At 40.0% G+C, this 25,087-nt stretch overlaps 1 protein-coding gene across 3 annotated transcripts in view; it reads right to left on the bottom strand.

Moving 5' to 3' along the window:
• Naglu (N-acetyl-alpha-glucosaminidase) overlaps positions 1-25,087 on the bottom strand; it is a 192,890-nt gene that overhangs the window by 80,553 nt on the left and 87,250 nt on the right. For all 3 annotated transcript variants that reach the window (XM_076196766.1, XM_076196765.1, XM_076196764.1), the window contains 3 exons: positions 11,090-11,238; positions 10,598-10,679; positions 8,722-8,871 (listed from right to left, as the gene is read on the bottom strand). In XM_076196766.1, the coding sequence (XP_076052881.1) occupies positions 8,722-8,871; positions 10,598-10,679; positions 11,090-11,238 (381 nt within the window). The remainder of the gene's footprint in view (positions 1-8,721; positions 8,872-10,597; positions 10,680-11,089; positions 11,239-25,087) is intronic.

The following is a 25,087-nucleotide window of genomic DNA, read 5'->3' as shown; positions in this document are numbered from 1 at the left end:
CAGTTTAGAGAGAATGGAGGTTACGTAGGTATGACTACAATAAATATAATCAAGACGCCGACGTCAGCATCATCGCATACCCACTTGCTCCTCATGACGCCTACATAGGCGTCACCGTATGGAAGTGGTTAACTCTTCCTACCATACTCCTGGTCACCACTATATAGTCCATTAATGCTCTATGTACCACCCTCCCATCCACCACCTTCTCCCATGTGTACTTATGCTTGACTTTCTTCCTAAACACTGTATTTGCTATCATCAACTATTTTGAGACACATCTCCACCATCAACTCTCCACTACAATTTTTCCATGGAACTCCATATTTCCCAATCACTCTGTCTATTGGTTCATTTCCTACCCTAGCATTAAGGTCTCCCAATACAACTACATTGATATTTCTCCCTAATCCCTCTATGCACTCATTTAAATCTATCCAAAAATCCTCCCTTTCCTCTATGCTCTTCTCACTACCAGGCCCATATGCACTTACAAAAACCCACATCTCCCTTCCCAGCTTCACCTTCATCCACATCAACCTTGAAGAAACCTCCTTCCACTCCACTACACGCTTACCTATCTCTTCATTTACTAGTATAGCCAACACATCCATCTTTCTTCTCACAAACATACTGCCTATCTCTTCCCTTTTACTCTCACCTGTACCACATCCACGCACATTAAACTTAACTTGGGTTTAGAAGATATAAATGTAGAAGTGAAGGAAGTACTCAGTCTTTTGGAAACATTGCCATTTGTAATCCCAAATACTTGACACTCTCCACTTCTTCCAGCCTTCCACCCTTTAAACTTACCTGAAACCAGCCATCATCATCACTCATTGTACATCTCATCACTGTTGGCCCACATTTACCTTCAACTTTTTCCTCTCACACTCCCTCTCATATTTTGCCACTAACTGCTTCAGTCTATCCTCACACTCAGCCACAAGCAGTGATACAAAAACAGGTCATAAAGAGCATAGCTCCAGGCCCGTAAAATACAACTAGGTAAATACTAGGTAAATACAAACAACAACTGGCCAGCTCTCATTTCCCTTCACTCTTACCAACCCCAAAACCATGACACTATCATGTTAACCAACCTCCACTCTATCCCTCTATCCACATATTTGTTCAACAACCATTGCAACATTACAAAAAATGTAGTGAGGCTAAGGATAGAAGAGACAAAGCTTGGAAAAAACTGAAAAAAGACAAAAAAATGAGTAAATGGCAAACATACATCAAACTAAGAAATGATTATGTAAAAATACGTAGAGATGAAAAGAGAAAATATAAAAGAGACATAATAGAAAAATGTAAGGAACAACCTAAACTATTTTACAGGTATGTAAATGGTAAACTTAAAAATAAACATACATACATATACCAAGGCTTTTTCCCCCTTACTAGGGAGGTAGCCAAAAAGGAAAAGGCATAAAATCATTCCCACCCATTCCATCCCCAAAAACACTCCACACCCCTCCACCCTCCCTCCCATCTTAGCACCTCCTAGATGACGGGTCATCCCTGCACCTTGTCCACTGCCCTGGGTCAGAAGCAGTGTCGCAAGACACAGCACATCCACAGCAAGGCCGCTTCATTAAATCGACGACCCCCCCTCTCCGTCCCCCCATATAAAGGAGAGGATGGGGAGAAATCCCTTCGGGCTGCGTCAAAATTTTGCTCACACACACTACCTCACCCCCCCATCCCCCCATCCATTCCACCTCATGCATCACAACATCTTCCATATACAACCATTCTCCATTCACCCCTGTCTTCTGTCCTCTCCCATCCTTCCTCAATAGACATTCCCCTCTTCCCCAAAGCCCCCTTCACCCCATCCATCCACCTCATCCTAGGACGTCCCCTCATGTTCACTCCCTCCACATCTGCCTTCCATATCTCCTTTACTAGTCTTTCTTCACTCATTCTTTCCATGTGTCCAAACCATCCTAATACTCTTTCATCAACCCTATCTCCCAACTCCCTTTCCACCCCTGTTCTCCTCCTCACCTCCTCATTTCTCACTCTATCTAGCCTAGTAACCCCCATCATACTTCTCAGACACTTCATCTCAAACACATTCAAGCTCCTTCTCTCTTCCTCTCTTATGTTCCATGTTTCTGCTCCATACAGTCTCCTCTTAGCATCCATTCCCAAATGTCTATTCCTCATTACACTTTTTAATCCACCAAGGCATTTACTCGCTTCTCTCAATCTACATTCTACCTCCACCTTCACTCCACCTTTTCCTGCCACATTTGCACCCAAGTATCTAAAACTATCCACTTCCTCCAGTTGCTCTCCCTTAATGCTCACTTCCAGATTACTGCCACTTTCACCCCTTGTACATCTCATCACCTTACTTTTACCCACATTTATCTTTAGCTTTCTTCTATCACACACTCTCCCAAACTCTGTCACCAACTTCCTCAATCCCTCCTCCGATCCTGCCACAAGCGCAGTGTCGTCCGCAAACAACAGCTGGCTCACCTCCCACTTTTCTCCATTTTCTTTAAACATCTCCAATCCCTGACCCACTACCCTTGCATTTACCTCTCACATTACCCCATCCATGTATAAGTTGAACAGCCAGGGTGACATAACGCATCCTTGACGAAGTCCCACCTTTACCTCAAACCACTCACTCTCTCCATTTCTAATCCTGACACAAGCTCTACTACTCTCATAAAAACTCTTGACAGCTCCGAGAAGCTTTCCTCCTATCCCGTATATCCGCATAACCTCCCACAGTGCCTTTCTGTCTATCCTGTCGTAAGCCTTTTCCAGATCCATAAAGGCCCAAAAAACATCCTTCCCCTTTCCTATAGCTTTCTCACATATCTGTCTTACCACAAAAATCTGATCTACACAACCTCTACCTGTCCTAAATCCACACTGTTCCTCACCAATTACTCCCTCTCTTCCTCTCCTAATCCTCTCAATCAAGATCCTCCCATAAGCCTTCCCAACTACACTTAACAAACTAATCCCTCTGAAACTACTACATTCACACTTGTCCCCTTTTCCCTTGTAAAGTGGAACTATACAAGCACTCCTCCAGTCCTCCAGCACTCTACCTTCTCTCCAGCAAACATTAAATAACCTCACCAGCCAGTCCACCATCACTGTACCTCCTTTTTTAAGACATTCTGCATGGCATCCATCCAGACCAGGTGCCTTACCTGCTTTCATCATCTTAACTGCTGCCTTCACTTCATCCTTCCTTATTTCTCCTCCATTTTCCTCACTCATCACTCTCATTTTCTTAGCATTTCCCACTGCAGCTATCTTTCCCTCCCTATCCTCCTTCACATTTAGCAACTCCTTAAAATATCCTGCCCATCTTCCCCTTACTGCCTTCTCTTCCATTATCATCTCTCCATCTGCACCTTTTACCTTTTCTTCTCTACTTGATTCACCTCCTCTTCCTCTCTTAATTTCTTTCCAAAACATCTTTTTATTACTTTCAAAATTTTCTGTCATACTCTTACCCCATTTTACATCTGCTCTCCTCTTTGCCTCTACCCTTTTCTTTACTTCTCTTTTCTTTTCTTTGTACGTCTCATATGACTCCCACGTCCTATTTTGTAACCAATCTGTGTAAGCTCACTTCTTCTCTTCTACAACCTTCTTCATTTCCTCATCCCACCATTGACTACCCTTCCTTCTATTTCCTCCTGTCCTTTTTGTTCTACACACCATCTTTGCACACTTTGTGACTCCCTCCTTGAACCATCCCCATTCCTCCTCCACACCTAGCTCTACTCTATCCTTCACTCCCTCCCACTCCTCCTTCAGCTTCTTGTACTCCTTCTCCTTTTCATCTTCATTTAAAGAGTTCACTCTAAGCACCTCCCTACCTTTTGTCCCTTTCCTCTTTCTCCATCTATCCTCCACTCTCAACTTACCTTCCACCAGAAAATGATCTGATATTCCCCCACCCTCTCCCCTTAGCACATGTACATCCTTAACTCTTCCTATCATAATCCTATTTACCACTACATAGTCCATTAAAGCTCTATCTACCACCCTTCCATCCACCACCCTCTCCCATGTGTACTTATGCTTGACTTTCTTCCGAAACATTGTATTTGCTATCATCAACTCTCTTTCTAGACACATTTCCACAATCAACTCTCCACTACGATTCTTTCCTGGAACTCCACATTTCCCAACCACTCCATCAATTGGATCATTTCCTACCCTAGCATTAAGGTCTCCTAGTACTATTACATTTACACTTCTCCCTAAACCCTCTATGCACTCATTTAAATCTATCCAAAAGGCCTCCCTTTCTTCTACACTCTTCTCACTGCCAGGCCCATATGCACTTACAAAAACCCACATCTCCTTTCCCAGTTTCACCTTCATCCACATTATCCTTGAGGAAACCTCCTTCCACTCCACTATCCGTTTACCTATCTCTTCACTTACTAGTATAGCCACCCCTTCCCTCCCTCGCCCTCTCTTCACTCCTGATAACCTCCCACTTACACTCCCAAACTTACAATCGCCCTTCCCTTTCAGCTTAGTTTCACTCAAAGCCAACACATCCATCTTTCTTCTCACAAACATACTACCTATCTCTTCCCTTTTACTCTCATCTCTACTACATCCACGCACATTAAAAGACCCAAACCTTAGGGTGCTGGTCCGAGAACTTCCAGACCCTCTTATGCCTTTGCTTTTTCATTTAGGAATGTGTCCTGTGGGGCTACAGGGAGAAGGATGCCTAGTCCCAATCCCCGTCCCTTTCTTCTCGCCTCTTACGATCCAAGTGGGAATACTTGGTGGGAATATTCTTTTCCCCCACCATAGAAAAAGAATACTCAGAGAAATGGTACAGGACAGCAACAATGGGTTGGGGGACAGCATAACGGAGGGACAGTCGTAGTATAAAAGTGTAATCATTTCTCTATGAACAGAGTTTTCCTCTATCATAGACAAAATGATTTGTGGCTCTGGTCCATAGGGGCACCCCATATAGACCCTAAAGTATCGACTGCATGCTACTTTGCCACAATAACAAGCAGCCAATACCCCAGGGAAATTATGAATATACATAAGAACTATAAATGGCTGAAATTATGAGCAATCATTTCAAATCGGTATTCACAATTGAAAGTTCACAGAACTGTGAGGGAATAGAGAGAGAGATCCCCCCCAATGAAGAAAATAACTGTATCACAGAAGGAAATCAGACACCAAATAAAAAAACCTTGATGTCAGAAAATTGCATGGTCTGGATGGAATTTCAAACTGGATACCGAATGAATGCACAGAGAAATTGACGGACAAAATATACAATATAACTAAATACTCATTCAAGGAAGGAAAGGTACCACAGGACTCAAAAAATGCAAATATTGTACCAATATATAAAGGAGGAAACAAGAAAGATCCAACTAACTACAGACCGATCTCCCTAACAAGCACAGTAGCAAAAATATGTAAAAAAGTTATCAAAAGTAGATGGGTTAAACATCTGGAAGAAAAAACTATACTGAATCCAAATCAATTTGGATTTAGACAAGGAAGATCATGTACAACAAACCTGATCTCCTATTTGAGACTAATAGAAATAATACAAGAAAGGGATGGATGGGGACTGTGCCTTTCTAGACCTACAAAAAGCATTTGATAAGGTACCACACAAGAAACTAATAAGAAAAATAGAATCAATAGATAGCATCAGAGGAAAATTATTGGAATGGTTGGAAGACTTCCTGACTGGGAGAAAAATGAGGGTAGTAATTAGAGACAAATACTCAAATTGGGAAGAAATGATAAGTGGTGTCCCGCAAGGTTAGACACTGGCTCCAATCATGTTTGCCATATATATAAATGACATGGATGAAGGAGTGGAGTGTTATACAAATTTCTTCACAGATGATGCAAAAGTACTAAAGAGAGAACAGTTTGACCAGGACAAAATCTGGAAATGGACTCAAAAGTGGGAAGTGAACTTCAATATCAAGAAATGTAGTATAATGGAGTTTGGAAAAATCAAAAATAGAATATCAAGAAATTATAAAATTGGTGAAGAAGTCAAAAAAGTGAACTCGGAAAGAGACCTTGGAGTAATAATCAGCAAAGACATGACACCAGACAAACATACCAATAAAATAGTTGGAGAAACCTTTAAAGTCAATGAAAGTGGCATTTGACTACTTGGGTGAAGAAATTAAAAAAAAATATATTAGTTACACCAATAAGACCAAAACTGGAGTATGCAACAACACTATGGACACCCAGTACTAAAAAGAATATAAAGAAATTAGAAAGAGTACAGAGAGCAACAACAAAGTTGGCACCAACTCTCTCCAAATTAACATACGAACAAAGATTGTCTAAATTGGAATTACCAACTCTGGAATAAAGAAGAGAAAGAGGAGATCTGCTCACTTTTTATAAAATCATAAAAGGAATAGAAATCCTAGATAGGAATGATTGATTAAAATGGGACAATGGAAAAACAAGAGGACACGAAAAGAAACTCAAAAAGGATAACTATAGAAGAGATCTGGAAAAAAAAAAAAAATAGCTTCCCACATAGAGAAATGGATACCTGGAATAATTTAGATATAGAAAGTGTGTGTGCAAACACTATTCAAGATTTTAAGAAAAAACTTGATGCTGAAAGATACAAATACAGGTCACCACCTGGAAGAAAAATCTATACTAAACCCAAACCAATTTGGATTTAGACAAGGAAGATCATGTACAACAAACCTGATCTGCTTCTACCCGAGGCTAATAGATATAATACAAGAGAGGGATGGATGGGCAGACTGTGCCTATCTAAACCTACAAAAGGCATTTGACAAAGTACCACAAAAGAAATTAATAAGAAAATAAGAATCAATAGGTGGCATCGCAAGTAAATTATTAGAATGGATGGAAGACTTCTGAACTGGGAGAAAAATGAGGGTAGTAATTAGAGACAAATACTCAAAATGGGAAGAAATGATAAGTGGTGTTCCACAAGGGTCAGTACTGGCTCCAATCATGTTTGCCATATACATAAATAACATGGATGAAGGAGTTGAATGCTATATGAATTTCTTCTCAGATGATGCAAAAATATTGAAGAAAGTAAGAACAGAAGAGGACTGTGATTCATTACAATCAGACCTGAACAAAATCTGGAAATGGACTCAAAAGTGGGAAGTGAACTTCAACATCAAGAAGTGTAGCATAATGGAGTTTGGAAAAAGTAAAAACAGAATTTCAAAAAATCATAAAATTGGTGAAGAAGAAATTAAAAAAGTGCACTCGGAAAGGGACCTTGGAGTAATAATCAGCAAAGACATGACACCGGATAAACATACATGCATATACCAAAGGCTTTTTACCCCTACACGGGGGGGTAGCCAAAAAGAAAAAAGGTATAGAAACCACTCCCACCCATTCCATTTCCTATACATTCCACTCCCCTCCATCCTCCTTCTTATCTTGGCACCTCCTGGATGACGGGTCATCCCTGCATCCTGTCCACTGCCTTGGGTCAGAAGCAGTGTCGCAAGACACAGCACATCCACAGCAAGGCCGCTTCATAAATTCGGTGACCCCCCCTCTGTCCCCCCATACAGAAAAGGAGAAGATGGGGAGAAATCCCTTCGGGCTGCATCAAATTTTTTCTCATACATACTTCCTCAGCCCCCATCCCCCACCCACTCCCCCTCATGCATCACAGCCTCATCTATACACAACCCTTCTCCATTCACCCCTATCTTCTGTCCTCTCCCGTCCTTCCTCCACAGACATTCCTCTCATTTGCAATGCCCCTTTCACCCCATCCATCCATCCATCCGGATAAACATATAAACAAAATAGTCGGAGAAACCTTCAACCTATTAAGGTCGATAAAAGTGGCATTTGATTACTTGGATGAAGAAATGATTAAAAAAATATTAGTTACATTGATTAGACCAAAACTGGATTACGCAGCGACACTATGGACACCCAGTATTAAAAAGAATATAAGGAAACTAGAAAGAATACAGAGAGAAATGACAAAGTTGGCACCAGCTCTTTCCAAATTAACATACGAACAAAGATTATCGAAATTGGAACTACCAACACTGGAGCAGAGAAGAGAAAGAGGTGATCTACTGACTATATTTAGAATCATGAAAGAAATGGAAATCCTTGATAGGAATGATTGATTAAAAAATGATAATGGAAAAACAAGTCATGAAAAGAAACTCAAAAAGGATAACTATAGAAGAGATCGGAAAAAGAATAACTTCTCACACAGAGTGCTGGATATCTGGAATAACTTAGATAAAGAAACAGTGTGTGCAAATACTATTCAAGATTTTAAGAAAAAAATTGATGCTGAAAGATACAAAGACACGTCACCACAAGCATAGCTCCCTTCCCGTGTAATACAACTAGGTAAACCAGGTAAATGCACAACTCTAATGGAGCCTCACTTACATCTCAAACCATTCACTCTCCATTCCCTACTCTAACACAAGCTCTACTACTCATATAAAATTTTTGACCAACCCCAACAAACTTCTCCCTATCTCATACTTGAGCAACACACTCTATAATGCCTGTCAAGCATGTTATGTGAAAAAAAAGAATAATCCAATTAGCTCAACACAATTTCATATTGAAAGATGAAAATTACAGCTATACAACTTATTCATTAATCCTGTACTGTATAAATTTTGGTTCAACACAGTACTGATCACTTACTTTGAGGAGGATCTGGCTGTTGCCAAATAATCCATTAACACCACCATAGTTGTGCAGCATGCAGAAGATGAAAGGTTGCCCATAAAAAGATTCCAGCCGATTATAGATAGGGTCTACCTCTGCAGCTAGGTCTAGCACCAACATTCGGCCCTGTGGAAGTTTGGTCTCAATAAATCAATCAATCAATCAATTGTTGTCTTGAGTTTTACTAAGTGTAAATCCCAAAGCACCTTACAGGCTGGTAATTGGTTTTCTGATCTTCCCATGGTTGAAAAACTGTGAAACAATTTTGGTCTGTTGTCTGTGTTGCATCAACATGGGGATTATATGAGTAAAATGAAAGTGGTAGGTAGAGGAGAGTAGCTGCTGGTTGTCAGCTCTGCATGTATTAAAAAGTGTAAGAAACACAAATGAATTCAATAGAGATCGATCTTGGGCCTAGTTTAAAGACTGAGTGTCAGGCCCTTCTGGGCTGCAACTCCTGATGAAGATGAGGGGGTTGACAGGTCTTGAAAGTGGTCAGTTTCCCTCTCCATTTTGGAGGGTCACCACAAGCAGGTACCTGCCATTGGTCTCTTGGTCTCAATAAAAGTTCTTTTACTTTTTGGTACTCATACTTATTTTCTTCATTAAAAATGGGTGAAAAGTATAACAGAAGATTTTGTTTTGGAAGGAAATTAAGAAAGGAAGGGGAGGCAAATCAAGTAGAAAAGAAAAGGTAAAAGGTGTGGATGGAGAGATGATAATAGAAGAGATGGTGGTAAGAGGAAGATGGGTAGAGCATTTTAGGGAGTTGCTAAATGTGAAGGAGAATAGAGAGGGAAAGGCAGTTGCAGATGGGGGGCACTAAGAGAATGAAAGCGATGAATGAGGAAAATGGGAGAAAAATAAGAAAAGATGAGGTCAAAGCAGTTATTAAAATGATGAGAGCAGGCAAGGCACCTGGGTTAGATGTGTGTCATACAGGGTGTCTAAAAAAGGGATGTACAGTGATGGTAGACTGGCTGGTGAGGTTTAATGTTTGTCTAAAAGAGGGTAGAGTGCTGGAGGACTGGAGGAGTGCCTGTATAGTTCCACTTTACAAGGGAAAAGGGGACAAGTGTGAGTGTAGTAGTTTTAGAGGGATCAGTTTGTTAAGTGTAGTTGGGAGAGGATTAGGAGAGGAACAGAGGGAGTAATTGGTGAGGAACAGTGTGGATTTAGGACAGTTAGGGGTTGCATAGATCAGATTTTTGTGGTAAGACAGATATGTGAGAAAGCTTTAGGAAAAGATAAGTATATTTTTGGGGCTTTTATGGATTTGGAATAGGCTTATGACAGGGTAGACAGGAAGGCACTGTGGGAGGTATTACAAATATACAGGATAAGAGGAAAGCTGTTAAGAGCAGTCAAGAGTTTTTATGAGAGCAGAAGAGCTTGTGTTAGGATTAGAAATGGAGAGAGTGAGTGGTTTGAGGTAAAGGTGGGACTTCATCAGGGATATGTTAAGTTGCCTTAGTTGTTCAATTTATACATGGATGGGGTGGTGTGAGAAGTAAATGCAAAAATGCAAAATGAGAACCAGAGGAGTGGAGTGAGGTTAGAAAAACAATAGCTTTCAATGGAAGGTTGTTGCTCCTTTATTTCACCAGTTGTTTAGTTTACTGTTTTGTCTTGACCACAACTGTGGGTGACTCCAATGGTTGCTCAATAAAGTTGTATGGTAAGCTATATTCTAGGCACCTTTTCTAGCCCTCTCTCCACGTGAGGTAAGCAGAACAGATCCTAAAAATGGTTGTTCAGTTGTATAGGTGGCTACTGAACCATGCTGTTATTTCAACCCCAGTGCAGAACAACCTTCTATTCTGTTGTAAAATAAAGAGTGCTATATACTTACCCTGGGTACAGATGTCAGTAGTGCCTCTGCTTGCAAAGGCTGCCAGAATTTAGAATCACGAAACATCCAGCCTTGCATTAGCCTGAAAAATAATTTTCTATCAATTACTTATCAAGTGAAACATGAAATACACCTTCACTTCCTAATTTTCTCACTTTGGCAGTTGCAAAGATCAGTACATTCAAAGTTGTATGATTAATTTAGCTCATGTGTTAACTATCTATCTTTATATCAAGGGCTTATAAGGAGGTACCCAAGTCAAAAGGCATGTACCTACTCCCACCCATTTCACTCCCATCCACCATCTTTTCCTCCCTCTCATCTTAGTTCTTTGTGGATGATGGGTCATCCCTGTATCCCACCCACTGCCCTGGGTCAGAAGCAATGTAAAAGATACAGTACATTTACAGCAAGGCCACTCTATTTAATTGGCGACCCTCCCCCCTCTCTATCCCCTCATGAAAAAAAAAAAAAAAAAAAAAAAAAACTCACCAAACTGCTTTGGGGTCTTGTTTAGTCATAGCAGTAAATACAGCTGATCCTATATCATGCAGGTATTGTGTAGAATTTGTGGGGGGCCTCATTTCATTGAAAAGGTCACAGTTGTAGATATGCTCAGTACCATTGTATTCTTTCTGCATCTGTAAAAGAAAACAATCTATCAATTGTTGCCTTGAGTTCCATAAGTAGAAAAACTGCAACCTCAACATGGCTGGCAATGGTCCTTGGAACCTTGTATAGATCTCTTTGGGAAGAAACTTTGGACTGCTCTCTATGTTGTATCAGTGTATTTACCTAGTTGTATTTTACAGGAAGAGCTATACTTGTAGTGACCTGTTTTTGTATCTTTCCACATCCATTTGTTCTTCAAATCTTGTATAGTTTTAGCACTCACTGTTTCCTCATTTAGTTTGTTCTAGATATCTATCACTCTGTGTGGGAAGCTACTCTTTTTCAGATCTCTTCTGTAACTGTCCTTAATTTTCTTCTCGTGTCCTCTTGTTTTTCTTCTGTTCCACTTTCACTCGTCTCTATAAAAAATTTCCCTCCCTTTCATAAATCTGTAGATGGTTAACAAATCAGTTCTTTCTCTTCTTTGTTCCAGGGTTGGAAGATTTAGTTTATCCAATCTTTGTTCGTATGTTAAATTATAAAGTGTTGGTGCCATCTTTGTCATTGCTCTTTGAATTCTTTCTAGTTTCTTTATATTTTTTAGAACTAGGTGTCCATAGTGTTGCTGTGTATTCCAATTTTGGTCTTATCACTGTAACTAATATTTTCTTTACCATTTCTTCATCCATGTAGTCAAAGGCTACTTTCATTGATCTTAATAAGTTAAAAGTTTCTCTAATTTGTTGACATGTTTGTCTGGTGTCATGTCAGTAGAAATAGTTACTCTTAGGTCCCTTTCCAAGTTGACTTTTTTAACTTCCTTTGTACCAATTTTATATTGACATGATATTCTATTTTTGCTTTTTCTAGATTCCATTATGTTACATTTCTTAATGCTGAAGTTCACTTCACACTACTGAATCCATTCCCAGATTTTGTCCATGTCTTCTTGAAAAGATTTGCACTCTTCCTCTGTATTTACTTTCTTTAGTATTTTCGCATCATCTGCAAAGAAGTTCATACAACATTCCACGCCTTCATCCATGTTATTTATATAAATAGCAAACATTATCAGAGCCAATACAGAGCCTTGTGGGACTCCGCTTATCATATCTTCCCAATTTGAGTTCTTGTCTCTTGGTACCACCCTCATTTTTTCCCGTTCAGAAATCTTTCATCCATTCCAATAACTTTCTTTGTATTCCACCTATTATTTCAATTTTTCTTAGTAACTTTTTGTGTGGTACTTTGTCAAAAGCCTTTTGTAAGTTCAAGAAAGCACAATCTGCCTATCTGTCTCTTTCTTGTATTATTTCTATTAATCTTGAGTAAAAGCATATTAAGTTTGTGGTACATGATCTTCCACTTCTAAAACCAAATTGTTTTGGATTTAGTGTTTTGTTCTCTTCCAAGTGTTTAATCCACTTATTCCTAATAACTTTTTCACATATTTTTGCTGCTGTGCTTGTAAGGAATACCGGTCTATAGTTTGTTGGATTTTCTTTGTCATCTCCTTTGTATATTGGTATAATATTTGCATTTTTCCAATCTTGTGGTACTTTTCCTTCTTTGAGTGAGAAGTCAATTATCTTGTGTATTTTGTCTGTTAGTTCATCTATACACTCTTTCAATATCCAATTTGCAATTCCATCCAGCCCGTGTGACTTTCTGATGTCAAGGTTTTTTATTTGGTCCCTTATTTCTTTCATTTTCGGGGATCTTCCTCACTGTTCTTCCTCCCAAATTTGTGAGCTTTCAATTGTAAATATAGACCTAAAATGCCTGATCATAACTTCAGCCATTTCTACATCATCTATATATTCTTTATTTCCTTCACACAGTTTCACTATTTCATGTTTGTCTTTTAGTTTATCATTTACATATCTGTATCTCGCAACATCTAGTTTGTTCTTAAATTCATGTATGGTATTTGCAAACACTATTGTTTCATCCAATTTGTTCCAGACATCCACCACACCTGTGTGTGAAAGCTGGTTTTTTTCTTCAGATCTCTTCTATAACTGTCCTAGAGTTTCTTTTCATGTCCCCTTTTTTTCTTCTATCCCAATCTAATAAGTCTTCTTTATCAAGGACTTCCATGCCTTTCATAATTCTGTAAATGGCCAAGAGATCACCTCTTTCTCTTCTTTGTTCCAGGGTTGGTAGTTCCAGATTAGACTATCTTTGCTCATATGTCAGTTTTGAAAGTGTTGGGGCCATCTTTGTCATTGCTCTTTGGATTCTTTCTATTTTCCTTATGTTATTTTTTATACTGGGTGTCCATAGTGTCATTCTGTACTCCAATCTTGGTCTTATCAGTGTGACTGGTATTTTCTTTAGCATATTGGCTGCATGTTATGGCAAAGTAGCATGAAGTTGATACTTTAGGGTCTATATAGGGCACCCCTATGGACCAGAGCCACACATCATTTTGTCTGTGATATAGGAGGACTCTACTCACAGAGAAATGATGAAACTTTTATTATACTGCTACTGTTCCTCCGTTATGCTGTCCCCCTACTCCTTGTTACTGTCCTGTACCATTACTCTGAATTTCATTTCCTTGTTTTGCCTACCCTGTGGTGGGGGAAAAGAACGATGCCACCAAGTATTGCCACTTGGATCATAAGAGGCGAGAAAAACAGGAAGGGGATTGGGACCAGGCATCCTTCTCCATGTAGCCCCACAGGGGACATTCCTAAAAAAACTAAAGGCATAAGAGGGTCTAGGAGTTTTCCAGCCAGTACCCTAAGGTGGTCTTTCAATGTGCATGGATGTGGTACAGATGAGATTAAAGGGAAGATAGGTAGTATGTTTGTGAAAAGAAAGATGGATGTGTTGGCTTTGAGTGAAACTAAGTTGAGGGGGAAGGGTGAGTGTGAGTTTAGGAGTGTAGTTGGGGGTTCTCAGGAGTGAAGAGAGGGCAAGGGAGAGAAGGGGTGGCTATACTAGTAAGTGAAGAGATAGGTAAACGTGTAGTGAAGTGGATGGAGGTTTCTTCAAAGCTAATGTGGATGAAGGTGAAACTAGGAAAGGAGATGTGGGTTTTTGTAAGTGCATATGGGCCTGGCAGTGAGAAGAGTGTAGAAGAAAGGGAGACTTTTTGGATAGATTTAAATGAGTGCATAGAGGGATTAGGGAGGAACGTCAATGTAGTAGTATTGGGAGACATTAATGCTAGGGTAGGAAATGATCCAATTGATGGAGTGGTTGGGAAATGTGGAGTTCCAGGAAAGAATCGTAGTGGAGAGTTGATGGTGGAAATGTGTCTAGAGAGTTGATGATAGCAAATACATTGTTTTGGATGAAAGTCAAGCATAAGTACACATGAAAGAGGGTGGTGGATGGAAGGGTGGTAGATAGAGCATTAATGGACTATGTAGTGGTTGATAGGAGTATGACAGGAAAAGTTAACGATGTACATGTTCTAAATGGAGAGAGTGGGGGAATATCAGATCATTTTCTGGAAGGTAATCTGAGAGTGGAGGATAGATGGAGAAAGAGGAAAAGGACAAAAGGTAGGGAGGTGCTTCGAGTGAACTCTTTAAATGAAAAGGAAAAGGAGAAGGAGTACAAGAAGAAGCTAAGAGAGGAGTGGGAGGGAGTGAAGGATGGAGTCGAGCTAGGAGTGAAGGAGGAATGGGGATGGTTCAAGGAGGGAGTCACAAAGTGTGCAAAGAGGGTGTGTGGAACAAGAAGGACAGGAGGAAATAGAAGGAAGGGTAGTGAGTGGTGGGAAGAGGAAACAAAGAAGGTTGTAGAAGAGAAGAAACGAGCTTTCACAGATTGGTTACAAAATAGGACGAGGGAGTCATATGAGAGGTACAAAGAAGAGGGAAGAAAAGTAAAGCACAAGGTAAAGGAGGCAAAGAGGAGAGCAGATGTGAAATGGGGTAGGAGTATGACAGAAAATTTTGAAAGTAATAAAAAGATGTTTTGGAAAGAAATTAAGAAAGGAAGAGGAGGCAAATCAAGTAGAGAAAAAAGGTAAAAGGTGCAGATGGAAAGATGATAACGGAAGAGAAGGCACTAAGAGGAAGATGGGTAGGGTATTTTAGGGAGTTGCTAAATGTGAAGGAGGATAGAGAGGGAAACATAGCTGCAGTGGGAAGTGCTAAGAAAATGACCGTGATGAGTGAGAAAATGGAGGAGAAATAAGGAAGGATAAAAAGAAGTCAGTTGTTAAGATGATGAGAGCAGGTAAGGTACCTGGTCTGGATGGAAGCCATGCAGAATGTCTAAAAAAAGGAGGTACAGTGATGGTGGACTGGCTGGTGAGGTTATTTAATGTTTGTTTAAGAGAGGGTAGAGTGCCGGAGGACTGGAGGAGTGCCTGTATAGTTCCACTTTACAAGGGAAAAGGGGACACATGAGTGTGTAGTAGTTTCAGAGGGATTAGCTTGTTAAGTGTAGTAGGGAAGGCTTATGGGAGGATCTTGATTGAGAGGATTAGGAGAGGAACAGAGGGAGTAATTGGTGAGGAACAGTGTGGATTTAGGACAGGTAGTAGGTTGCATAGATCAGATTTTTGTGGTAAGACAGATATGTGAGAAAGCTATAGGAAAAGGTAAGGATGTATTTTGGGCTTTAAGGATCTGGTAAATCCTTATGACATGGTAGACAGGAAGGCACTGTGGGAGGTTTTGCAGATATATGGGATAGCAGTAAAGCTTATAGGAGATGTCAAGAGTTTTTACGAGAGTAGAAGAGCATGTGTCAGGATTAGAAATGGAGAGAATGAGTGGTTTGAGGTAAAGGTGGGACTTTGTCAGGGATGTGTTATGTTGCCCTGGCTGTTCAACTTATACATGGATGGGGTGGTGCGAGAGGTAAATGCAAGGGTGGTGGGTCAGGGATTAGAGATGGTTAAAGAAAATGGAGAAACGTGGGAGGTGAGCCAGCTGTTATTTGCAGACGACAATGTGCTTGTAGCAGGATCAGAGGGATTGAGGAAGTTGGTGACAGAGTTTGGGAGAGTGTGTGATAGAAGAAAGCTGAAGATAAATGTAGGTAAAAGTAAGGTGATGAGATGTACAAGGGGTGGAAGTGAGCATTAAGGGAGAGCGACTGGTAGTGGATAGTTTTAGATACTTGGGTGTGAATGTGGCAGGAAAGGGTGGAGTGGAGGTGGAGGTAGGATGTAGATTGAGAGAAGCGAGTAAATGCCTTGGTTGATTAAAAAGTGTAATAAGGAATAGGCATTTGGGAATGGATGCTAAGAGGAGATTGTATGAAGGAGTGATTGTGCCAACAGCACTGTATGGGGTAGAAACATGGAACATAAGAGAGGAAGAGAGGAGATTGAATGTATTTGAGATGAGGTGTCTAAGAAGTATGATGGGGGTTACTAGGCTGGATAGAGTGAGAAAAGAGGAGGTGAGGAGGAGAACAGGGGTGGAAAGGGAGTTGGGAGATAGGGTGGATGAAAGAGTATTGGGATGGTTTGGATACATGGAAAGAATGAGTGAAGAAAGACTAGTAAAAGAGGTATGGAAGGCAGATGTGGAGGGAGTGAACATGAGGGGGCGACCTAGGATGATATGGATGGATGGGGTGAAGGGGGCTTTGGGGAAGAGGGGAATGTCTGTTGAGGAAGGATGGTAGAGGACAGAAGACAGGGGTGAATGGATAATGGTTGTATATGATGTTGTGATGCATGAGGTGGAATGGGTGGGGGGATGGGGGGTGAGGTAGTATGTGTGAGAGAAATTTGACGCAGCCCAAAGGGTTCTCCCTGTCTTCTTTTCTGCATGAGAGGTCGGAGAGGGGGAGGGGTTGCCAATTTAATGAAGCGGCCTTGCTGTGGATGTGCTGTGTCTTGCGACACTGCTTCTGACTCAGGGCAGTGGACAAGGTGTTGGGATGACCCGTCATCCAGGAGGTGCCAAGATAAGAGGGAGGGTAGAGGGTGGAAGGGAGTGGAGTGTATTAGGGATGAAATGGATAGGGATGGTATTTATGCCTTTGTTTTTTGGCTACCTCCTTTGGAAGAGGGAAAAAAAGCCTTTGGTATATGTATGTAATTAAAAGCCACCTTTATTAATCTTAACAAATTATAGGTTTCTCCAACTATTTTGTTGATGTTGTTGTTGTCGTTCCCTAGACTGTCTGTCCGAGCAGTCCCGTCTCCCCAAGGAAAGCCACAGCCGAAACTGGGTTTTTCCACAAATCCTTTATAGAGTGTATGTTGTGTTGTTTGCGTGCATGATTGAGTATAATGCAGTCTTCCATTATGTGTTGTATGGTATGGGGTGAAGTGTTACATCCTGGGCAGCTGTTCACAATGCGGTCATCCAGCCTCTTCTGGTAGCTTAGAAGTGCCGGGTGGTGGCTGCACCGCAGTCTGGCCAGGTGGACTCTGTCCTTTTGTGGGAGAGAGGATTCAGAAGGGTGGATATCAGGGGGTCTGGCATGTAGCAGTGTGTTGTCTTTCAGGTCCTGGAGCTGCAGCGTCTACGTCGTGGGACCACCCGCCAACCCCAAGAGTTGGGGGCCAAACAGCAGCAACCAGCCCTGGCCATCAACCAACTATTTTGTTTATCTGCTTGTCTGGGGACATGTCTTGGTGATGATTACTCCTAGGTCCTTTTTGGAACCAACTTTCTTTACTTCCTTTGCACCAATTTTATGTTGTCATATATATATATATATATATATATATATATATATATATATATATATATATATATATATATATATATATATATATATATATATATATATATATATATTTTTTTTTTCTTCTAAATTACATTGTACTACATTTCTTAATGTTGAAGTCCACTTCCCACTTCTGACTCCATTCCCAAACCTTGTTCAGGTCTTTCTAAAGCAATTCATAGTCTTTTTCCATACTTACTTTCTTTAGTAATTTTGTGTCATCTGCACAGAAGTTCATGTAACATTCTACACCTTCATCCACGTCATTTACATATATATCAAACATTATCAGAGCCAGTACTGATCCCTGTGGGACTCCACTTATCATTTCATCCCAAGTAGAATTTTTATCTCTGAGCACCACTCTCATTTTTCTTCCATGGAAGAAATCTTCCATTTCAATAGTTTTCCTTGAATATCTCCTGTTGTTTCAAGTTTTCTTAATAATTTTGGGTGTGGAACTTTATCAAACACCTTTTGTAAGTCCAGGAATGCACAGTTTGTCCATCTATCCCTTTCTTGCATTATATCTATTAACCTTGAATAGAAACAGATCAAATTTTTGGCACATAAACTTCCGTCAAAATCCAAATTATCTCGGATTTAGTATATTGTTATCTTCAAAATGTTTAGTTCGTCTACTTTTGATAACTTTCTCACAAATTGTGGCTACTGTACTTGTAAGGGAGACCAATCTATAGTTTGTTGGGTCTTCTTTGTTCCTCCCTTTATATATTGCCACAATATTGGCATTTTTCCAGTCTCCCAGTACCTTTCTTTGAGTGAACAACATATTATCTGATATATTTTGTTTATTAGTTCATCTATATATTCTTTCAGTATCCAGTTTGCAATTCTGTCTGGGCCATGTGATTTTCTGACACCAAGGTTCATTAGTTGGTCCCTTATTTCTTTCTGTGTAACAATCATTTCTCTCACTGGGGGGTTGGGAGGTTGGGGGGGATCTTTCACCTCATCCTTCATCACATTTGTGTGTTTTCTTTAGTGAACACAGATTTGAAAAGTTTGTTAATATTTTCAGCCATTTCTATATCGTCTGTGTATTCCATGTTCTCCTAATGTAGTTTTACTATTTCCTGTTTATTTTTTAGTTTAACCATTCACATATCTATAGAATAATTTAGATTGATCTTTACATTTGTCTATTATGTCTTTTTTATAGTTCCTTTTTTCCTCCCTGCATATATATTTGCCACTTTCCATGTTTTTTCTATTTTTGATCTTTTCCAAGCTTTGTTTCTTCTATCTTTTGCCACTTACAATGGAGGTGGCCAAAAAACAAAGGCATAAAAACCACTCCCACCCATTCCATCCCTAACATACTCCACTCCCATCCACCCTCTACCCTCCCTCTTATCTTGGCACCTCCTGGATGATGGGTCATTCCTGCATCTTGCCCACTGCCCTGGGTCAGAAGCAGTGTTGTAAGACACAGCACATCCATCTCTTCATAAATTGGGATACCCCTCTCCATCCCCTCATGCAGAAAAGGAAAAGACGGGGAGAAATCCCTTTGGGCTATGTCAATTAATTTCTCACACATACTCCCTCACCCCTAATCCCCCACCCACTTCCCCTCATGCATCACAGCATCATCCATACACAACAATTCTCCATTCACCTATATCTTCTGTCCTCTACCATCCTTCCTCAACAGACATTCCCCTCTTCCCCAATGCCCCTTTTACCCCATCCATCCATCTCATCCTAGGATGCCCCCTCCTGTTCATTCCTTACACCTCTGCCTTCCACACTTCTTTTACTAGTCTTTCTTCATTCATTCTTTCCATGTGTCCAAACCATCACAATACTCTTTCATCAACCCTATCTCTCAACTCCCTTTCCACTCCGTTCTCCTAACTTCATTTCTCACATTATCCAGCCTAGTAACCCCTATCATACTTCTCAGGCATTTCATCTCAAACACATTCAATCTCCTTCTCTCTTCCTCTCTTATGTTACATGTTTCTGTCCCGTACAGTGCTGTCAGCACAATCACTCCTTCATGCAAAATTGTTGAAAAAAAATGAACACTGAAGAAGATTGTGAGTCGCTACAGAATGATCTCAATAAAGTATGGGAATGGAGTAGGAAGTGGGAGATGGAATTCAATATTAAGAAGTGTAGTATAATGGAATTTGGAAGAAGCAAAAAAAGAATAGTGGGATCATATAAATTGGGAGAAGAAATAAAAAAAAGTAGAAAATGAGAAGGACCTGGGAGTCATTTTTATGAACAATATGTCCCCTGAGAAACATATAAACAAAATTTTTGGAGAAACTTATAATTTAATAAGAACAATCAGTGGCATTTAAATACCTGAATGAAGAAATGGTGAAGAAAATACTAGTCACTTTGATAAGACCAAGATTGGAATATGCAACAACGACGTGATCACCAAGTACAAAAAAATGTATAACAAAACTTGAAAGAATACATACCTCCCTTACAAGGGAGGTAGCCAAAAAGGAAAAGGCATAAAATCATTCCCACCCATTCCATCCCTGAATACACTCCACACCCCTCCACCCTCCCTCCTATCTTAGCACCTCCTAGATGACGGGTCATCCCTGCACCTTGTCCACTGCCCTGGGTCAGAAGCAGTGTCGCAAGACACAGCACATCCACAGCAAGGCCACTTCATTAAATCAGCGAACCCCACTCTCCGTCTGCCCATGCATAAAGGAGAAAACGGGGAGAAATCCCTTCGGGCTGCGTCAAATTTTGCTCACACATACTACCTCACCCCCCCATCCCCCCGCCCATTCCACCTCATGCATATACAACCATTCTCCATTCACCCCTATCTTCTGTCCTCTCCCATCCTTCCTCAACAAACATTCCCCTCTTCCCCAAAGCCCCCTTCACCCCATCCATCCATCTCATCCTAGGACGTCCCTTCCTGTTCACTTCCCCCACATCTGCCTTCCATACCTCTTTTACTAGTCTTTCTTCACTCATTCTTTCCATGTGTCCAAACCATCCTAATACTCTTTCATCAACCCTATCTCCCAGCTCCCTTTCCGCCCCTGTTCTCCTCCTTACCTCCTCATTTCTCACTCTATCCAGCCTAGTAATCCCCATCATACTTCTCAGACACCTCATCTCAAACACATTCAAATTCCTTCTCTCTTCCTCTCTTTTGTTCCATGTTTCTACCCCATACAGTGCTATTGGCACAATCACTCCTTCATAGACTTGCAAAAAGCCTTTGACAAAGTACCACACAGAAAACTACTAAAAAAAACTGTAACACATAGGAGGAATACAGGGAAACCTACTAAAATGGATAGAGGACTTTCTGACTGTTAGAAAGATGAGAGTAGTGCTCAGAGAAAAATATTCAGACTGGAAAGAGGTGATCAGTGGAGTACCGCAAGGATCTGTGCTGGCACCAATAATGTTTGCTATCTATATGAATGACATGGATGAGGACGTGAACTGCTACATGAGCTTCTTTGCCGATGACGCCAAACTGCTAAGGAAAATAGAAACTGATGAGGACTGTGAAGCACTGCAAGCAGACCTAAATAGGGTATGGAACTGGAGTCAGAAATGGGAAGTGGACTTTAATACTAAGAAGTGTAGCATAATGGAGTTTGGAAAAAGCAAAAACAGAATATCAGGAAAATATACAATTGGAACCAAAGAAGTAAAGAAAGTAGGATCCGAAAAAGATTTGGGAGTAATTATCACGAACGACTTGTCCTATGATATACAGATTAACAAAATTGTCGGGGAGACTTACAACTTGCTAAGATCAATAAAAGTGGCGTTTACATACTTGGACGAAGACATGATGAAAAAAATATTGGTTACATTGATAAGGCCTAGATTAGAGTATGCAGCGACATTGTGGTCCCCCAGTACCAAAAAGAATATAAAGAAAATAGAAAGAATCCAAAGAGCAGCTACAAAAATGGCACCTGCACTTGCAAACCTATCATACGAAGAGAGATTGGCTAAACTGGAGTTACCGACACTGGAGCAAAGAAGAGAGAGAGGTGACCTATTGACCATCTACAGAATCATGAAAGGCACAGAGGTACTCGATAGTGAGAACTTACTTAACTGGGACAAAAGAAACACAAGAGGACATGGAAAGAAAATAAAAAAACATAGCTATAGAAGAGAACTGAAGAAAAACAGTTTTCCTCATAGAGTTTTGGACACTTGGAACAAACTGGACAATGGAATAGTATGCGCAAAAACCATTCATGAGTTTAAAAACAAACTAGACACTGCAAGATACAAAGGCGGGACATCACGAGCATAGCTCCCCTTCCCGCAAAATACAACTAGGTAAATACAGTCTCCTCTTAGCATCCATTCCCAAATGTCTATTCCTCATTACACTTTTTAATCCACCAAGGCATTTACTTGCTTCTCTCAATCTACATTCTACCTCCACCTTCACTCCACCTTTTCCTGCCACATTTGCACCCAAGTATCTAACTATCCACTTCCTCCAGTCGCTCTCCCTTAATGCTCACTTCCAGTCTACGGCCACTTTCACCCCTTGTACATCTCATCACCTTACATTTACCCACATTTATCTTTAGCTTTCTTCTATCACACACTCTCCCAAACTCTGTCACCAACTTCCTCAATCCCTCCTCTGATCCTGCCACAAGCGCAGTGTCGTCTGCAAACAACAGCTGGCTCACATCCCACTTTTCTCTATTTTCTTTAACCATCTCCAATCCCTGACCCACCACCCTTGCATTTACCTCTTGCACTACCCCATCCATGTATAAGTTGAACAACCAGGGCGACATAACGCATCCTTGACGAAGTCCCACCTTTACCTTGAACCATTCACTCTCTCCATTTCTAATCCTGACACAAGCTCTACTACTCTCATAAAAACTCTTGACAGCTCCTAGAAGCTTTCCTCCAATCCCGCATATTCGCAAAACCTCCCACAGTGCCTTTCTGTCTACCCTGCCTTTTCCAGATCCATAAAAGCCCAAAAAACATCCTTCCCCTTTCCTATAGCTTTCTCACATATCTGTCTTACCACAAAGATCTGATCTACACAACCTCTACCCATCCTAAATCCACACTGTTCCTCACCAATTACTCCCTCTCTTCCTCTCCTAATCCTCTCAATCAAGATCCTCCCATAAGCCTTCCCAACTACACTTAACAAACTAATCCCTCTGAAACTACTACATTCACACTTGTCCCCTTTTTCCTTGTAAAGTGGAACTATACAGGCACTCCTCCAGTCCTCCGGTACTCTACCCTCTCTCCAGCAAACATTAAATAACCTCACCAGCCAGTCCACCATCACTGTACCTCCTTTCTTCAGACATTCTTCATGGCATCCATCCAGACCAGGTGCCTTACCTGCTTTCATCATCTTAACAACTGCCTTCACTTCATCCTTCCTTATTTCTCCTCCATTTTACAAAGGATTACAAAGGCGGAGCATGCCGACAGGAGACCTTTTGATCCATATCTAGGTCGGATGCAAAAAAAAAAAAAAAAAAAAAAAAAAAAAAAAAAAAAAAAAAAAAAAAAAAAAAAAAAAAAAAAAAAAAAAAAAAAAAAAAAAAAAAAAAAAAAAAAAAAAAAAATCATAATAATAAATTAAAACTATAATAATGTAAAAATAACAAATAAAATACATAAATAAATGCATAGGTATAGTTGAATAACAAACAAAAAGGTAAATAGTAAATGATTATAAATTGACATATAACTAATAATAAATGAAAATCAGACAGACAAATTATAACAAAACAAAAACAAATAATATAACATAAATTATAATCATTACAGCATCTTACTTAGGTATTTATCTAAATGATTCTTAAAGCTTCGAACTGAACTACATTGCACTACCTGTGCAGGAAGTTTATTCCATTCATTAACTACACGGTTGGCAAAGTTGTTTCTACCTACTTCCAAATTGAATCTATTTCTGGATAGTTTGAGACCATTGTTTCTTGTCTGATTCTCATTCAATGTGAAAATTTGGTCACTTTTGATGTTGTCAATTCCCTTTAAAATCTTAAAGACCTGTATCAAGTCACCTCTGAGTCTACGCTTTTTTAGGGAAAACAGATTCATGTGCTTAAGTCGATTTTCGTATGATTTATTTTTGATATTTGGAATCAGTTTTGTGGCTCGCCGTTGTACTTTTTCCAGTCTGTCAATGTCTTTAATGAGATTCGGTGACCATACAGAAACAGCATATTCCAAATGTGGACGAACTAACGATTTATATAGCTTGTTAATGAGTGATGGACTTTTGAAATCAAAAGATCGCGCAATCAATCCCAGAATCTTATTTGCTTTCTCAGAGGCTGAAATACACTGCTTGGATGATTTGAGGTCGTTACTGATAATTACGCCGAGATCTTTTTCACTATCCACTTTTGTTAACGAATTTCCAAATAACTTGTAATCGTACTTACTGTTATTTTTACCTATGTGCATTACCTTGCATTTACTTGTGTTAAATTTCATTAGCCACTTTTCAGACCATTGCTGTAATTGATCTAAATCTTCTTGAATATCTAATTGGTTTGAGTGATCATTTGCCACTCCGCACAGTTTTGTATCATCAGCAAATTTGGAAACAGTAGATTTTAGTCCATTGTCTATATCATTTATATATACTATGAATAGAAGTGGCCCAAGAACGGAACCCTGAGGAACTCCACTTGCAACATTTTTCCATCCAGAAGTTTTTCCATTTAAAACAACTCTCTGTTTTCGACCTTTCAACCAATTACTAGTCCAACCTAATAGGCTACCACTTATTCCATGCAAAGCTAATTTAGTAAGTAGTCTATCGTGTGGGACGGTATCAAAAGCTTTTGCAAAGTCTAGATATATTAAATCTATATTGTTTCTTTTGTCATAATTCGAGATAACTGTGTTGTAGAATTCGAGTAAGTTAGTCACGCAAGAACGTTTCCGTCTGAAACCATGCTGGCTATCATTTATCAAACGGTTTCCTTTCTAAATGATATTCGATATCATCTCTTAGCATTTCGCACTCCAGCTATCTTTCCCTCCCTATCCTCCTTCACATTTAGCAACTCCCTAAAATATTCTGCCCATCTTCCCCTTACTGCCTTCTCTTCCATTATCATCTCTCCATCTGCATCTTTTACCTTTTCTTCTTTACTTGATTCGCCTCCTCTTCCTCTCTTAATTTCTTTCCAAAACATCTTTTTATTA

Source organism: Oratosquilla oratoria, chromosome 13 (genome assembly GCF_046742065.1).
Source record: "Oratosquilla oratoria isolate Oo_2021 chromosome 13, ASM4674206v1, whole genome shotgun sequence".
In the NCBI taxonomy this organism is placed as follows: domain Eukaryota; kingdom Metazoa; phylum Arthropoda; class Malacostraca; order Stomatopoda; family Squillidae; genus Oratosquilla; species Oratosquilla oratoria.
The sequence above is the reverse complement of the archived record's forward strand: the minus strand, read 5'-3'. Positions and strand labels throughout refer to the sequence as shown.